General features: G+C 35.4%; 1 protein-coding gene across 1 annotated transcript in view; it reads right to left on the reverse strand.

The window, feature by feature from the left end:
* The window catches only part of LOC116637818 (disintegrin and metalloproteinase domain-containing protein 5-like), a 168,614-nt gene that overhangs the window by 93,844 nt on the left and 55,233 nt on the right, over positions 1 to 19,537 (reverse strand). The window contains exons 11-13 of the mRNA XM_032413358.1: positions 19,041 to 19,177; positions 11,650 to 11,839; positions 2,295 to 2,390 (exon numbers count right to left, since the gene is read on the reverse strand). Of these exons, the coding sequence (XP_032269249.1) occupies positions 2,295 to 2,390; positions 11,650 to 11,839; positions 19,041 to 19,177 (423 nt within the window). The remainder of the gene's footprint in view (positions 1 to 2,294; positions 2,391 to 11,649; positions 11,840 to 19,040; positions 19,178 to 19,537) is intronic.

The following is a 19,537-nucleotide window of genomic DNA, read 5'->3' on the forward strand; positions in this document are numbered from 1 at the left end:
AATGGACCAAAGAAGAAAAAAAAGGAAATCAGAAAAGTATCTTAAAATAAATAAAAATAAAAAAACAACATACCAAAACATAGGGACATAGGAAAAGCAGTTCTAAGAGGTAAGTTTACAGCAATAAATGCCTTAAAAAAAATCTCAAATAAACTAACTTTATCCCTAAAAGAATTAAAAAAGGAAAACAAACTAAGCCCCAACTTAGTAGAAAGAAAGAAATAACAAAGATCAGAGCAGAAATAAATGAAATAGAGACCAGACAAACAATAGGGACAAAAATCAATTAAACCAAGGGTTGAGCTTTGAAAAGATAAACAAAATGGCAAACCTTTAGCTAGACTAACCAAGAAAAACAGACAGGACTCAATAAAATAAAATTATGAAAGAAAGAGGAGACACTAAAATTGATACCATAGAAATATGAAGTATCATAAAAGGCTACTATAACAATTATCCACCTACAAACCACATAACCCTTTAGAAGAAATGGCTGAATTCCTAGAAACAGACAACCTAGCAAGACCGAATCATGAAGAAATGGAAAACCTGAACAAACCAAACACAAGTAAAGAGACTGAATTTGTTATCAAAGCTTCTAACAAAGAAAAGACCAGAAGTAGATGGTTTCACAGGTGAATTCTATGAAATATTTAAAGAATTAATGCTAATCTTTCTCAACTCTCCCAAAAATTAAAAAGGAGGGAACACTCCCAAACTCATTTTACAATGCCCGCTTTACCCTGATGCCAAAGACAAATAAGGGAAGAAACAAGAAAAGACATTTACAGGCCAATATCCCTGATGAATATAGATGCAAACATTCTCAACAAAATATTGACACATCAAATTCAACAACCCATTAAAAGTATCATATACCATGATCAAGTGAGATTTATGCCTGGATGGAAGGATGATTCAACACACAGGAATCAATAAACATAATATACCCCATTAATATAATTAGGGGTAAAATTCATGTAATCCTCTAAAGTGATGCAGAAAAGACATCTGACAAAATTTGACACACTTTTATGACAAAAGCTCTCAACAGTTTGTGTATAGAACAAATATATATCAATATAATAAAAGCTATATATGACAAGCCTGAGCTAACAATTTTCAATAGTGAAAAGCTGAAATCTTTACCTGTCAGATCAAAAACAAAGTTGTCCATTCTTACCACTCCTGTGTAACATAGTACTAGAAGTCCTAGCCAGAGCAATTAGGTAAGAGAAAAGAATTAAAAGGCATCCAAATCAGAAAGGAATAAATAAAACTGTGGGGGAAATGGAAAGATGTTGGTCAAGGATACAAATTTTCAGCCATAAAATGAATCAGTCTGGGGATCTAATGTACAGCATGGTGACTAAAGTTAATAATATACTGTATACTTGAAAGTTTCTTACTAAATGTTGAATGTTCTTGCTATGTAATGAGGTGTATGCATTAACCTTATTGTAATCATTTCACAATATATACTTATATGAAATCATTACATTGTACACCTTAAACTTACACAATGTTATATGTCAATTATATCTCAATAAAGTTTGGGGAAAAAAATTTAAAGATAAAAGCATATTCTTACTCCAATCTTATGGACTTCTGCCATTTACCTTGTTCGGGAGTTTCTTTTTTCTTTAGGATTCCAGTTAATTGTTCTGGATACAGGGCAATTATTCAGGAATTCTTTAAATACTTTCAATAAAGAGGGATTGGTCGATTGTAACAATAACTGAATTGCAAAGGAACAGCAGACTTTACCAGAAGACAGTGAAGAGAATTTAGTTAACAAAAACAAACAAACAAACAAAAAACTAATCTAACTTCTTGACCCCATGTGGTGTATGGTGTTAGAAAATAAGACCTGGGTGTTGCATGCAACTGATGAATTACTGAACTCTACATCGGAAACTAATAATATATTATATGTTGGCTAATTGATTTAAAGTAAAAAAAAAAGAAAAGAAGACCTTAAGAGGGTTGCTTCAGGTGTATGTTGATTGCAGAAATATCTCAATGGGTACAAGAAAGATTTGTAATAAGATATAAAGATGGGACTTCAAGTCAGGAGAGAAGAATCATCAGGCATTATGTACATGAGAGTCCTGGAAATAACAGATTACTGAATGGACTAAAGTGTAAGAGGGGTCCAATGTGCTTGGATATAATACAGTGCAAAGGGCTGATAGGGTATTGACATGCTTCTCATCTCTTGGAAACAAGTATTTCAAGAAATTTAATGCTGAGCTACTATAAAATAGATTGCTTCTTACCAGATTGCTTCTTACCTTGCAATCTAGTGTGCAGCATTCCCCAGAACCACATTGTTTACCCTTTTTCTTTACACATATCCTAGGATCACAGCAGTCTTTATGTGTACAATTCTGTAAACAAATAGACAAATTCAAATGATATCTTCTCTCACATCAGTTATGATAATGTCTTTTAAGAAACTTGCCAATTTCATCTAAATTGCCAAATTCATTTACATAAAGTAGTTTTTAATATTCCTTATTTTAAAAATATGTAGGATGTGTAGTAAGTAATGGACCCTCTTCCATTCCTGATACTGGGAATTTCTTCTTTCTTTCATTTCTCCACCAGCACAGCAAGGGGTTTATCAAGTATATTGATTATTTTCAAAGCCCTGACTTTCATTGTCATTGATTTTCATTCTCTGATTTCTATCTCATTAATTTCTACTTTTATCTTTATCATTATTTCCTTCTTTTTACTTTAGATAAATTAACTTAGACTAATATTTTAGCTACCTTAAGTAGCATTCTAAATAATTTTAGACCTTTCTTCTTCAATATAAGCATTTATAGCTAGTGATATTCCTTGTAACACTGTTTTACCTGAATCCCATTGATTTTGATGTTCTGTTTAAATTTGTATACTGTTATTTTTTTTTAAGATTTTATTTATTTATTTGACAGAGAGAGACACAGCAAGAGAGGGAACACAAGCGGGGAGAGTGGGAGAGGGAGAAGCAGGCTTCCCGCGGAGCAGGGAGCCCGATGCGGGGCTCGATCCCAGGACCCTGGGATCATGACCTGAGCCGAAGGCAGACACTTAACGACTGAGCCACCCAGGCGCCCCTAAATTTGTATACTGTTAAAAATATATCCTAAAATTGCTTTTGTAATTTTTCTTTGAGCCAAGTGTCATTTAGAAGTGGTAGTTTAATGTCCAAATATTTAGGGGCTTTTCAAGATATTTTATTATTCTTGAATTCTAATTTAATTTTCAACACAAAATAAATATGTTGAGATTTATTTCATGCCTCAAATATTCTATCCTGATGAATATTCCAAGTTCTCTTGAATTTTTATATTTAAGCTGTTAAATATAGCGGCCTATAAATATCATCATATTAAGGTGATAGGTAGTTTTGTTCAGGTCTTCTATATCCTTACTGATTTTTTGTCTAGTTGTTCTATCAGTTACTGAGAGATGTGAAATAAATCTCCAAATATGATAGCTTTGTCAGTTTCTCCCTTTAGTTCTGCCAGTGATTGCTTCATAAAATTTGAAGATTTAATGTGTGTTTATATATATATAAATGTATTTTTATAAATGTTTATATATTTATTATTGTTATATCCTCCTTTTGTATTTATCCTTTTTTTCACTTTGAAGCATTACTGTATCTTTATTTTATGTATTAATATAGTCAGTATAGCTCCTTGTATTTACTGTTTGCTTGTTATATCCTTTTCCATTCTATTATTTTCTATGATACAGAGTATTGGGGTTAAAATGTATCCCTTATTGATAGCGTGCAATTATTTCTTGATTTTTATCTAGTCTGACAACTTTTGCCTTTTGATAGAGTGTCTGGCCTATTTACATTTAATGTAATTGTTAACATGCATGTATTTCAATTTCTTATTGTGCTGTTTGTTTCTATTTATCTCACCTTGTTTTTCTTCCTCAATTCTTCCCTTCTTGTCTTATTTTGTGTTGATGAATATGTTTAATATTTACCCAGTAAATCTTTTATTGGCTTTTTTAGCTATATCTCTGTATAATTTTTCAATATTTGCTCTAAGATGTACAGTAAGTATCTTTTTTTTCATGGATTTTTTAAATTTTTTATTGTTATGTTAATCACCATACATTACATCATTAGTTTTGGATGTAGTGTTCCATGATTCATGGTTTGTGCATAACACCCAGTGCTCCACACAGAGCGTGCCCTCTTTAATACCCATCACCAGGCTAACCCATCCTTCCACCCCCCTCCCCTCTGGAACCCTCAGTTTGTTTTTCAGAGTCCATTGTCTCTCATGATTCGTCTCCCCCTCCGATTTCCACCCCTTCATTCTTCCCCTCCTGCTATCTTCTTTTTTTTCTTACCATATATTGCATTATTTGTTTCAGAGGTACAGATCTGGGATTCAACAGTCTTGCACAATTCACAGTGCTCACCATAGCACATACCCTCCCCAATGTCTATCACCCAGCCACCCCATCCCTCCCACCCCACCCCCCACTCCAGCAACCCTCAGTTTGTTTCCTGAGATTAAGAATTCCTCATATCCGTGACGTCATATGATACATGTCTTTCTCTGATTGGTTTATTTCGCTCAGCATAACCCCTCCACTTCTATCCACGTCGTTGCAAATGGCAAGATCTCATTCCTTTTGATGGCTGCAGAATATTCCATTGTGTATATACACCACATCTTCTTTATCCATTCATCTGTTAATGGACATCTTGGCTCTTTCCACAGTTTGGCTATTGTGGACATTGCTGCTATAAACATCGGGGTGCATGTACCCCTTCGGGTCCTTACATTTGTATCTTTGGGGTAAATACCCAGTAGTGCAATTGCTGGATCATATGGTACCTCTATTTTCAACTCTTTGAGGAACCTCCATACTGTTTTCCAGAGTGGCTGCACCAGCTTGCATTCCCACCAACAGTGTAGGAGGGTTCCCCTTTCTCTGCATCCCCGCCAACATCTGTCATTTCCTGACTTGTTAATTTTAGGCATTCTGACTGGTGTGAGGTGGTATCTCATTGAGGTTTTGATTTAGATTTCCCTGATGCCGAGCGATGTTGAGCACTTTTTCATGTGTCTATTGGCCATTTGGATGTCTTCTTTGGAAAAATGTCTGTTCACGTCGTCTGCCCATTTCTTGATTGGATCATTTGTTCTTTGGGTGTTGAGTTTGATTAGTTCTTTATAGATTTTGGATACTAGCCCTTTATCTGAGATGTCATTTGCAAATATCTTCTCCCATTCTGTCAGTTGTCTTTTGGTTTTGTGGACTGTTTCTTTTGCTGTGGAAAAGCTTTTATCTTGATGAAGTCCCAATAGTTCATTTTTGCCCTTGCTTCTCCTGCCTTTGGCGATGTTTCTAGGAAGAAGTTGCTGTGGCTGAGGTCGAAGAGGTTGCTGCCTGTGTTCTCCTTTAGGATGTTGACGGACTCTTGTCTCACATTGAGGTCTTTCAACCATTTGGAGTCTATTTTTGTGTGTAGTGTAAGGAAATGGTCCAGTTTCATTCTTCTGCATGTGGCTGTCCAATTTTCCCAACACCATTTGTTGAAGAAACTGTCTTTTTTCCATTGGACATTCTTCCCTGCTTTGTCAAAGATTAGTTGACCATAGAGTTGAGGGTCCATTTCTGGGCTCTCTCTTCTGTTCCATTGATCTATGTGTCTGTTTTTGTGCCAGTACCATACTGTCTAGATAATGACAGCTTTGTAATAGAGCTGGAAGTCCGGAATTGAGATGCCAACAGCTTTGCTTTTCTTTTTCAAGATTCCTCTGGGTATTCGGGGTCTTTTCCGGTTCCATACAAATTTTAGGATTATTTGCTCCATTGCTTTGAAAAAAGTGGATGGTATTTTGATGGGGATTGCATTGAATGTGTAGATTGCTCTAGGTAGCATTGACGTCTTCACAATATTTGTTCTTCCAATCCATGAGCATGGAACGTTTTTCCATTTCTTTGTGTCTTCAATTTCTTTCATGAGTATTTTTGTTTGTCCTGGAAGCTTTTTATCTCTCCTTCTATTTTCAAGGATGACCTAGCTGGATATAGTATTCTTGGCTGCATATTTTTCTCATTTGGTGCTCTGAATATATCATGCCAGTCCTTTCTGGCCTGCCAGGTCTCTGTGGATAGGTCTGTTGCCAATCTAATGTTTCTACCATTGTAGGTTACATATCTCTTGTCCCAAGCTGCTTTCAGGATTTTCTCTTTGTCTCTGAGACTCGTAAGTTTTACTATGAGATGTCGGGGTGTTGACCTATTTTTATTGATTTTGAGAGGGGTTCTCTGTGCTTCCTGGATTTTGATGCCTGTTTCCTTCCCCAAATTAGAGAAGTTCTCTGCTATAATTTGCTCCAATATACCTTCTGCCCCTCTCTTTCTTCTTCTTCTGGGATCCCAATTATTCTAATGTTGTTTCATCTTATGGTATCGCTTATCTCTCGAATTCTGCCCTCGTGATCCAGTAGTTGTTTATCTCTCTTTTTCTCAGCTTCTTTATTTTCCATCATTTGGTCTTCTATATCACTGATTCTTTCTTCTGCCTCATTTATCCTAGCAGTTAGTGCCCCCATTTTTTATTGCACCTCATTAATAGCCTTTTTGATTTCAACTTGGTTAGATTTTAATTCTTTTAGTTCTCCAGAAAGGGTTTCTCTGATAACTTCCAAGCTTTTTTCAAGCCCAGCTAGTATCTTTAAAATCATGATTCTGAACTCTAGATCCAACATCGTACTAATGTCTGTATTGAGTAGGTCCCTGGCAGTCGGTACTACCTCTTGTTCTTTTTGTTGAGGTGATTTTTTCTGTTTTGTCATTTTGTCCAGAGGTGAATAGATGAATGAGATAACAAAATGCTAACAGGGTAACAACGTCCCCAGAATATATACTCTAAACAAGTCAGAAAGACCTGAAACCAGGGGAAAGGGGAAAGAAAGAAAAAAGAAAAAGAAAAACATAAAAACAAACAAAAACAGAACAAAACAAAAAAAACAGAATATGATTAAATATGATCAGCCTGTTGCATAGATCAGTGCCACACACTAGATTTTGGGTGTATTTTGGTCTGTTAGAAGAAAGTGCTTCCCAAATTTTTAAAGAAAGAAAAACTTATGTATGTACAAAAATAAGGGTTGATACGATGAAGGGATGGAATATGACTGTAAAGATGAAAATTTTAAAAAATTTTATAAAAGGAATAAAGAAAGAAGAGGATTTAAAAAAAAGAAAAGAAAAACGGAGAAAATGTGATCAGGCAGGAGACTAGAACAAAGCCATACGCTACAGATTTAGGGTATATTTTGATCTGTTAGAAGAAACTGTATCTCAAAATTTTAAAGAGAGAACAACTTATATATATATGCCAAAAATAAGGGTAACTACTATGAAGGGATAGAATATGACTCTAAAAATGAAAAATAAAAATGTTTTTTTAAAAAACGGATGGATAAGATGTTGGTTGAAAAAGGGAAAAAGAAAAATTCAAAAAGAAAAAGACAGTTAAAAAAATTAACTTTGAAAGACTAAAGAATCAGGGGTAAAAAAGCCATGGATTCTATGTGCAGTATTCCCCTAGCGCTGGAGTTCTGCCGTTCTCACTGATCGGTAAACTTGGTCTTGGCTGGCTGTTCTTGCTGATCTTCTGGGGGAGGGGCCTGTTGCCGTGGTTCTCAAATGTCTTTGCCTGACACGGAATTGCCCCGCCCTTGCCGGGTTGGGCTAAGTAATCTGCTCAGATTTGCTCTCGGGAGCTTTTGTTCCCTGCAAGCTTTCCGTACAGCTTTGGAGGCCGAGAGTGAAAATGGCGGCCTCCCAATCTCCGCCCCGGAGGAGCCGAGAACTCTGGCCCCGCTCCTCAGTGCGCCCCCAGAGAAAAGCCGTCAGTCACTCCCATCTCCCCGGTCTCCGGCCGCACTCCGTGCTCACCCGGCCTGTGACCGCGCGTTTCTATCTCTGGCACCCAACCCCGGGTGGAGTCTCCAAACCCAGCAGATCCCCGCGGTGCGCTCCCGCACCTCTCCTCCCGGGGGAAGAAGGTGAGTCTCCCCGGATCTGCCGCTTGTTGGGTCCCTGCTGGAGGAGCAGTGGCCCGACTGTGCCGCGGATCACAGTTTATGGCAACCCCGAGCTGAGAGCCCGCGCCTCGGCTCCACCTCTGCAGCCAGCTTCCCTGCTCCGATACCTGGGAGCTCTGCCGCACTCAGGCACCCCCAGTCTTTCTGTGACCCCGAGGGTCCTGAGACCACACTGTCCCGCGAGGGTTCCACCTCCCACTTAGCCACTGGAGTGACGTCCCTCAGCGGAGCCCACTTCTAAAAGTCCCGATTTTGTGCTCCGTGGCTCTATCACTTGCCAGAAGCGGCCAACAGAGGCCCCCTCCCCTCGCCGTCTATCTTCCCAAATATCGCCTCGGATTCACTTCTCCGCATGTCCTACCTTCCAGAAAGTGCTCGGTTTTCTGTTCAGAGAGTTGTTGCTATTCTTTTCTTCAATCTCCTGTTGAGTTCATAGGTGTTCAGAATGGTTTGATCCCTATCCAGCTGAATTCCTGAGACCAGAGGAAATCCAGGTCTCCTACTCCTCCGCCATCTTGCTCCACCCCCCTACAGTATCTTTAAAATACTATAATCTACTTAAAGTTAATACTGATTTTCTTCAGGTAAATTATAGAAACCTTGCAACAGCTTATCTCATTGTACCCTTCCATATTTAGTGCTGTTGTTGTTATTATATAGATGTAGGTATGTAGATACACACATATATACACATAATTGTGTATATGTGCATATGTATGTATATCTGTGTTTATATGCATATATACACATATGCATCCATAAACACAAACATAACTATACATGTGTATATGTGTACATATATACATGTAAATACATATTTATATGCACATATATGTATTATGTATATATGAATGCATAATGAATAAGTATATGTATTTACATATCTGTGCATGTATACAATGTAGTTAGTAAAATTAAGAGCAGAAAAGAAAAAGCATACATATAATTATTTATATTCACCCACATATTTACCAATTCCTGTGTTCATCCTCTTGTCGATCAGACTGATCATCTACTGCATTAGCACTTAAGCCTAAAACATTTTAAATTCATAGAATTTTCTGTAGTGCAAGCTTACTGTGACATATTGTCTCAGCTTTTGCTTAACTGAGACTTTATTTTCTTCCATTTTAAGGAATAATATCTTTGAGTATAGATACCTTGATTCTTGACTTTTTTTCTTTCAGCACTTTTAGTTTGTCATTTCAAAGTCAACTGACCTCCATTATTGGTTATAAGCCAGCTATATTTTGTATCATTGTATCCTGTACCTAATGTGTCTTTTTTTTAGGCTGAAATTAAGTTTTCTTTTTATCTTGGGACTTTGGGGGGGGTTTATTGATCTGTGTATAAAAGTGGATTTTTTTGTGTCTATCTGCTTATAGTTTTTTGTGTCTATCTGCTTATAGTTATAATGCTGAGCATCTTGGATCTGTAAGTAAATGTTTTCCTTCAAATTTGGAAAATAATCAGCATTATTCCTGCAGATATATTTTCTGCCACTTACTTTCTCTTTTCTTTATCTTGAAATCCTTACACCTACATTGGGTACTTAATATTTCCTCTCAGGTGTCTAAGGTTTTGTTATTTTTCTTCAACTCTTTTTCTCTCTGGTCCATAGATTATATGTTCTTATTGTTCTATTAATCAAGTTCATTGATTATTCTGCTTTTGGTCAAGTTCATTGATTCTTCTGCTTTTGTTTTATTTCATTTGTTGTACTTTTCACTTCTAGACTTTATATGTTTTTTTATATTTAACATATATCTGTTGAGATTCTCTAGCTGCTCACTCACTACGATAATTTTTCCTTAAATTATTTGAACATAATTTCCTTTAATGCTCCTAATATATTCAAAATAACTACTGTGAAGTCTTTAACTGCTAAATATAATATCTTGGACTTTTCAGAGTCATTTTCCCTTAACTGCATAATTTCCTAAATATAGTTCACATTTTCCTAATTCTCTGAATGTCTAGTAAATTTTTGGTTAATAAGTTAAACATTATAGATGCAATGATATAACGCCTGTATTTAGCTGTCCTCTGGGTTTTTTTGTTTTTTGGTTTTTTTTTTTTTTTTTTGTCTAGTAGGGAGTTAAGTAACCTGGGCACAAACTGTAAGCTTTGTCTCCCCTACAGTGTGCCACAGCTATCTCTGGTCAATTCATATGGCTTCCAACTGCTGAATTTTTAGCCTGATTCCCTGATGTAGTGTGACATTCAGCCAAGGATTTAGGTAGAGATAGCACTTAGATTTCAGAGTACAAACTATCTCTAATTTCCTTATTTCTTAAGATTCCTCTTTTATTTCCAATTGTAGTCCCAGTCTCAAACTCACAGGGCTCTCCTGGTTCCCCTGTGTTTTTTAAGGGTCTCACCCTACATTTTTTGCCCCATGGGGTATTTCTGGGCCATGCATATTTTAGCAGTCAGCCAAGTATGTGTAAAATTAATCATCAGATTTTAGGTTTTACCACTTTCACAGTTCTCTCACTTTCAGGGTTTTCCCTTTAAATTTCCAGTGGCTCTCATCTCTGAAATCTGTTCTCTCACACACTGAATCAGTAGAGCTGCAATTTTCCACAGCTATTTAATTCTGCCACAGCTGTGGAGGTAGAGGAGCACTCTTAGGCTAGAAAGACATAAACTCACAATCCTTACTAATTCCAGCTGCAATTTTTCAAGAGTAAACTCTCCTCTGGTTTCTTTCTTCTTTTAAGTGTGTTCCAGTGCCATTAAATATATAAATATATACACACACACACACACACACACATTTATAATACATATATACATCTATATGTATATATATATGTATATACATGTATATATATATACATCTACAGATATATATATATCTATATGTATACCTCAATATATAATGTATATCTTTATATGTTATTTATTTTAATAATATATAATATATATTACTATATTTTAAATAATATTTCATATTTTATAATTGCTATCTCAGAGTTTTCATATGACTACTTTATTGTCAATACCTCTTTATCATCTTTCATCTTTCAGTTTGATCTTAGTTGTACATTTTTATATTTTCTACAGGTGATAGATTTTTTAAAAAATACTTTTAATTGGCATCACCTGTCAATAGAAAACTTTTCACTTTATATAGCAAACAATGCATTTTGCTATTCCACTGGTAACAGTCTATTGCCTTTAGATTTTCCTGTCTGTTTTTGTCTGTTTTTGTTACTGCTTGTTGTTAAAGGTATATTTCTTCAACACCTTAGACAACCTTTGTGGTAACTAATTATGAATTTGGAATTGACAGATACACTAAAGAATGTCAGAAGGCAATCTATGAAGGTAAAAGTTATCTAAAAGGCTTTTGCCGTCCACTTCAAAAAAAATAGCAAAATTAGGAAACTTAAAGGCTTCCATCTTCCCCAAAGTAGGTCTTTTTCAAATTTATTTTTCTAAAAGACAAGGTCTTCATCTTCTTTTTTACCTATTAAACACATATATACACATTTTTTACCTATATACACATATATATAGGAAATTTTTTAAAATTGAAAAAATTTCTACTAACCTCTACAGAGCCACAATCACACTGTTCACCTTGTTCCAATTGTCCATTGCCACATACCCTCCTCTGTCCTTGTTTATAAACTGGCATTTCAGGAAGGATGTTCTGAAGACATTCAAAGCCAGAATGTGAAGCTAAGTATTTAAAGTCATCCAAACTACAGGTGCTAAACTCCTTTACACCCCCAGACTGCCTAAAATATTTAAAAATATGGATATGACAAAAATTATTGCGTATATCTCTGCATTTCCACTAATGTATGGTGTTTTGAAAAGAGGTTTAAAAAGCATTATGGAAAAAAATAAGCACATTTTAAAAATATTCATTGCATTGCAAAACATACTAATGTTTTACCACACTTTTTAAATTTCACCAAGAAAATTCTTGTAATAAAAATAATCCAAAATCTTTTTATTGCATTTCATCCTGTTTTAAACAAGACCTATTATTTATCTATCTTATGAACTTTATTAAATCTTTAAACATAAGAACTGTGTTCATTTTATTTACTTTCCCAATGACAAACAATCGAATTTTACATTTTAATCCTCAGTATTAACTTATTTTTTTAATATAATAAAATTCTTTTAATGACAATATAAACATCTTTGTATTAATTTTAATAGTACATTTTAGAGCTTTTGCTCAACATAATTGAACATTTGAAATAAAAACCTGTTGTTTGACACTGAAGAAATACAAATTAGGCAGTATGGAAGAAATGGATACATTCCTAGAAATATATAAACTACCAAAACTGAAACAGGAAGAAATTGAAAACCTGAACAGACCCATAACGAGCAAAGAAATAGAATCAGTAATCAAAGGATAAAATGAAATAATGAGAAAATATACTGAGCTGATTTGGTCACTGTTTGCAACATATTTACTGAGCATTCTCCTAGGCAACACGTATGTAGTAAAAAGTAGACCAAGTGCCTGTTAGGAGCAAAAAACCATGAACATCAGGAAAAAAAATATATGAAACAAGTGGAATGGTAAAATGATGGGAAAAACCAACATAATATAGAAGGGAATAAAAGTTACTACTTTGGAAGAGAAGATCTTTATTAAAGAAAAAAACTATAGTTAACATCATACTTATCATGAAAAACTGAATGCTTTTCCCTTAAGATTGAGAACAAGGTAAAGAACACTCTCACCACAGTTGGACTGAAATATTTCAAATTCAGTTAGCAAGAAAAAGGAATTACATACAAATAGATGAAAAGGAAAAAATAAAATTGTTCTTCATGGATGACAAAATTTTGTTTATAGAAATTCTTAAGGAATCAACAAATCAAATCTGAAAATTCTAATGAGTTTAGCACGTTTGTACCACAAAAAGTCAATATACAAAAATGTTGGACATTGCTGCTATAAACATACTTTCATGAACTATGAATTACGCTTTCATGTATTTTTTAACCAATCCATTTTTTAATTTTTAAATCCTTTTTTTTCTAAGAGAAAGAAAGCAGGGGAGGGGCAGAGGGAGGAGAGAGAGAGTCATTTTTTAATATGATTTTTTAAATTTAAATTCAAGTTACTTAACATGTAGTGTGTTGTTTCAGGGTTAGAATTTAGTAATTCATCAGTTGCATATAACACCCAGTGCATATAACATCAAGTGCCCTCCTTAATGTCCATCACCCAGTTACCCCATCCTCCCACCCAACGCCCCTACAGCAACCTTCAGTTTGTTCTCTACAGATACGAGTCTCTTATGGTTTGCCCCTCTCTTTTTTATGTTATTTTATTTTTCCTTTCCTTCCCCTGTTCATCTGTTTTGTTTCTTAAATTCCACATCTGAGTGAAATCATATGATATTTGTCTTTCTCTGACTGACATATTTTGCTTAGCCTAATACCCTCTAGTTCCATCCATGTCTTCACAAATGGCAAGATTTCATTCTTTTTGATGGCTGAGTAATATTCCACCATATATATACAACAACTTCTTTATCCATTCATCTATTGATGGACATCTAGGCTCTTTCCATATTTTGGCTATTGTGGACATTGCTGCTATAAACATCGGGGTCCATGTGCCCCTTCAAATCACTATTTTTATATCCTTTTGATAAATACTTAGTAGTGCAATTGCTGGGTAGTAGGGTAGTTCTATTTTTAGGGTTTTGAGAAACCTCCATACTGCCTTCCAGAGTGGCTGCACCAGTTTGCATTCCCACCAACAGTGTAAGAGGGTTCCCCTTTCCCTTATCCTTACCAACATTTGTTGTTTCCTCAGTTGTTAATTTTAGCCATTCTGACAGGTTTGAAGCGGTATCTTGTTGTGGTTTTGATTTGTATTTCCCTGATGTCGAGTCATGTTGAGCACTTCTTCACGTGTCTGTTGGCCATTTCTATGTCTTCTTTGGAGAAATGCCTGTTCATATCTTCTGCCCATTTCTTGACTGGATTTTTTGTTCTTGGGGTGTTGTTTGATAAGTTCCTTATAGACTTTGGATACTAGCCCTTTATCTTATAAGACATTTGCAAATATCTTCTTCCATTTGGTAGGTTGTCTTTTAGTTTTGTCAACTGTTTCCTTTGACGTGCAAAAGCTTTTTATCTTGATGAAGTACCAATAGTTCAATCTTGCTTTTGTTTCCCTTGCCTTTGGAGACGTGTCTATCAAAAAGTTGCTGCAGCCAAGGTCAAAGAGGTTGCTGCCTGTGTTCTCCTCTAGGATCTTGATGGATTCCTGTCTCACATTTAGGTTTTTCATCCATTTTGAGTCTATTTTTGTGTATTGTGTAAGAAAATGGTCCAGTTTCACTTCTGCATGTGGCTATCCAATTTTCCCAACACCATTTGTTGAAGAGACTGTCTTCTTTCCATTGGATATTTTTTCCTGCTTTGTCGAAGACTAGTTGCCCATAGAGTTGAGGGTCTATTTCTGGGTTCTCTATTCTCTTCCATTGACCTATGTGTCTATTTTGTGCCAGTATCATACTTCTGCATTTGGCTGTCCAATTTTCCAAGCACCATTTATTGAAGAGACTGTCTTTTTTCCATTGGATATTTTTTTCCTGCTTTGTTGAAGATTAGTTGACCATAGAGTTGAGGGTCCATTTCTGGGCTCTCTATTCTGTTCTATTGATCTATGTGTCTGTTTTTCTGCCAGTACCATACTGTCTTGATGATTACAGCTTTGTAATACAGCTTGAAGTCTGGAATTGTCATGCCTCCAGCTGTGCATTTCTTTTTCAACATTACTTTGGCTGTTCAGGGTCTTTTCTGGTTGTATACAAATTTTAGGATTGTTTGTTCCAGCTCTGTGAAAAATGCTGGTTTTATTTTGATAGGGATTGCATTGAATGTGTAGATTGTTTTGGGTAGTATAGACATTTTAACAATATTTGTTCTTCCAGTCCATGAGCATGGAATCTTTTTCCATTTTTTTGTGTCTTCCTCAATTTCTTTCATAAGCGTTTTATAGTTTTCAGAGTACAGATCCTTTACCTCTTTGGTTTGGTTTATTCCTAGGTATCTTATAGTTTTCAGTGCAATTGTAAATGGGATCAATTCCTTGATTTCTCATTCTTCTGACTCATTCTTAATGTATTGAAATACAAGTAATTTCTGTGCATTGATTTTATATCCTGCCACTTTGCTGAATTCCTGTATGAGTTCTAGCAATTTTTGGATGGAGTCTTTTGGGTTTTACAAGTTTCACTATGATATGTCATGGGTATTGACCTGTTTTTGTTGATTTTGTGAGGAGTTCTCTGTGCCTCTTAGACTTGAATGCCTGTTTCCTTCCCCAGATTAGGGAAGTTCTCAGCTATAATTTGTTCAAATAAACCTTCTGTCCCTTTTCTTCTTTTGGTACTCCTATGATATGGATATCATTTCACTTTATGGAATTGCTGAGTTCCCTAAGTCTGCCTTCATGATCTAATAGTTTTCTCTCCCTCTTCTTTTCAGCTTCATTATTTTCCATAATTTTATCTTCTACATCACTGATTCACTCTTCTGTTTCATACATCCTTGTGTTTATGGCCTCCACTTGGGTTTGCATCTTGGTTTATAGCATTTTTAATTTTGGCCTGTCTAGATTTTAGTTATTTTATCTCTATAGTAAGGGATTCTCTAGTGTCTTCTATGCTTTTTTCAAGCTCAGCTAGTATCCTTATAATTGTTGTTTTAAATTCTAGTTCAAATATCTTATATCTATATTGATTAAATCCCTGGCCATGAGTTCTATCTCATGTTCTTTCTTTTGGGGTGAATTCCTCCATCTCATCATTTTGTCCAGAAAAAAAAAAAAAGAAAAGAAAAAAGAAAAAACAAATAACAACAACAAAGTAAAACAAAGAAAAACGGGGGGAAAAAAAACAAGAAACCCAAAAAATACTAAATACTGGGTGTGTTTTGGTCTGCTTGTTAAACAATCTATGTCCCAAAATAAAAAAAATAAAATAAAATAAAATAAAAATAAACAAAAAAATTATATATATATATACACACATATATATGTAAAAATAAAAATTAAAAAATAAAAGATTTTAAAAGGAATTGTAAAATATAATAAATGAAAATAATAATAATAATAATAAAAGAATAAAAGTAAAAAGGAAGCTATATCCTATTTCCCCTAGAGCTAAAGCTTTCAGCACTCTGTGATTAGTAATCTTGGTGCCAGCTAGTTATTTGTGCTGGTCTTCTGGGGGAGAGGCCTGCTGTGCTGATTCTCAGGCTGACTTGTTTCTGTGGGAATGTGTCCCTAGGGCACAAGGGGGCTGCAGGGGTAGGTGTGTGTCGTCATGGCCTTCACTAGGTGGTGCTGTTTTGTTCCCTGAAGGCTTTCAGCACTGATGGTCAGGATGAAAATTGCTGTGCCCTGCTCTCTAGGCTCTGAGCTGAACATTCGCACCCCCTACTCTTCAGTGAATCCTCACAGAAGAGCAATAAGTCACCCTACTTGTGTCCTCTGTTTCCATCTGAACTCTGTTCACCCTGCCCATGTCTGAGCTGTTTTATCTTAGGCATGCAACTGAGTTTCAAAACTCCAAATTTCAGGGACTCCTGTGGTGTGGACCTGCACTGTTTCTCTTGGGGAGGGTCTCACCATGCTTGCCGGCCATCCAGGAAAGCGGTTACACGACCATAAGGAAGTTCAGTTTATAGCAGAAAGCCAGCACGAAGACCAACTGCTCTCCTCTGGCTTCCTGGGTCCCATGCCTGGAAACAGCACATCACCTTGGCACCACCCATTCTTCCTGTGACCCAGGGGTTCCTCAGACCACACTGTCATTCCTGGGATTCCACCCATCTTCGCAACCTGAGTACCTTTAAGCCAGGTACATTCCAGATAGTAGCAAACTTCCAAAGGTTCAGATTTTGTGCTCTGCATCTTCCAATACCTTGCAATAGCAGCCATAATTGGGCTCCTTCCCCACTGCTGGATCCACAGCTATATCTACCCCCAAGTGAACTTACACACCTCCTACCTTCCAAAAGGTGGTCACTTTTCTACTTATAGACTTACAGATTGTTTTCTCTCAGAACTCCGATTGATTTCTTGGGTGTTCAGAATGATTTGATAACTAGCTAGCTGTGTTTGAGGGACAGGACAATCTCAGGGTCCCTCTACTCCTCTGCCATCTTAACTCCTCCCCCACACACACACCCTAACACCTTCCCCCAGAGAGAGAGAACCTTAAGCAGGCTCCACACCCAATGTGGAATAGGACCAGGGTCAATCTCACGATCCTGAGATCATGACCTGAGCCCAAATCAAGAGTCAGATGCTTAACCAACTGAGCCACCCAGGTGCCCCTTAATTTTTAAATTCTTGACATTACAGAACTAAACTGAAATTTATTAACACTCCACTCTTACACTTCTTATCAACATACAAAATTCATGAGCCAAAACTCAAAACAAATCTAAAACAAGAAAAAGCTTATAAAACTAAATATGGATCCCAGCATCAACAGCTTGAACAGAGAATGTGATTTTTAAATTCTTGGCAGATGATAAAGTTGTGTAGAAACTAAATACTTACAAATTATTTAAAGCCTGAAACCCCTGGCCAGAAATTACACAGTTGGATCACAGGAAAACAGCAGAAAGGTTGTAAGTGAACCTATACTGTTCTAGCTGTACCTCATATCCTTCTAAGAGGAAACCCCAGTATTGATTAGGTATTAGGCCAGACTAATACTGACAGGGGACCCAGTAATAGTAACCTGCCTACCAGAAAAGACTTCCACTGGATTGGCAGTACATAAAATGAACTAGCAATGAAAAATCTGAAAATGAAATTAAGAAAACAATGCTATTCATAATAGTAAAAAAATATATATTTAAGGATAAATCTAACAAAACAAGTACAAGAAATGTAAACTGTAAAAAACAATACATTGCTGAGAAAAATTAAAGAAAACCCAAATTAATAAAGACATATAAAAAAATTGATAAATTATACTTCATCAAAATTAAAACATTTTCTTAAAAAAGGCACTATAAGGAAGAAATATTTGAAAATCATATATCTGGTAAAGAACTCATAGCCAGAATATATAAACAATTCTTACAACTCAGTAAAACTGTGAAAATCTCTTTTTTCATTTTTTAAAATGGACAAAATTTTTTAATAGGATCTTCTTCAAAGAATATATACAAAGCTATTAAGCATGAAAATACATTCAACACCATTCAATATCATTAGCTTAGAGGGAAATGCAGATTAAAACCAATATAAAGTTACACTACATACCAACTAAAATGATCCAGATTGAACATACTGAGCATACCAAGTCTTGGTGTGGATAACCAGGACTGACCACATAATTTGGGGGAACCCAAGCAAAATGGAAATGTAGGGCCCCCTATTTATAAAGCAGGGAAATTGTATTACTAATGGCACTAAAATAAGATGTTTTTTCCTTTCTTCAGCAGTCTCTTTCTCAATGGGTCATGGTGTTATTTATTTACAATTTAATGTCTTTCTAAATAAAAAAATTATTAATTATTAATATGTATTATACTATTCATTCTTATATTGTACAATGCCAGTTTTAAATGCAAATATCAAAGCCTTTAGCTTTATGCAAAGTCACTGAAATTACACAGTTCATATGGTTTTTCCCCTAGAGGGTGCTTTCAAAATGGCAAGGGAAGAAAAATAGAAGCCAGACTCCAGAATGTAAGAATGAGGAAGAGAGTTCCACCAGGCACGGAGAGACCTGGGAGAGGGTTGGGCCTATTTTGGTGCATGTTCCATTGTACTTGAAAAGAATGTATTCTGTAGTTGTTGGGTATAGAGTTCTATAATTGTTAATTACTTCTGTTTGGTTAATAGAAGTATAAAAGTTCCTAACCAAAAAAAAAACAAAACAAAACTTTTTAAAGGAATATGTACAATAAAGAAAATTATCTTACACTGCTTTAGGTGACATTGTGCAAACATCTCCTGAACAATGGCAAGTGTCAGGATCATCATAACTCAATCCCAGATTAAAGCCAAGCAACTGCACGATACTGACAGTGTATGACTCCAAGGATAAACCCTCTGGATACTAAATATAAGGAAAAAGAAAAGAATTAGCTAAGAATCCTATAGTATACTATGATAAATTTACTATAATAAAAAATTAGTGTATACTATGCTAAATAATATTATTAGTACATAAAATTCATTTTTAAAATCAATGCATCCAAGATGCCTATGTAAATGCAACTGTAGTAGAATTATATGAGCATAGGGATCATAGACTTATTAAACATGGATGAGTGAACACAATAGTTTAATTTCAAAATACTAATACTTAATGACAATACCAGCTACCTTAGCTAATCTAATAGAGTCTCAAACATCATATTGTATTGCTTCTTTGAGTTATTTTAAACAAAATGACTTTAATCTTTTATTTTAATAG

Source organism: Phoca vitulina, unplaced genomic scaffold, assembly GCF_004348235.1.
Source record: "Phoca vitulina isolate PV1807 unplaced genomic scaffold, GSC_HSeal_1.0 scaffold15, whole genome shotgun sequence".
NCBI lineage: Eukaryota > Metazoa > Chordata > Mammalia > Carnivora > Phocidae > Phoca > Phoca vitulina.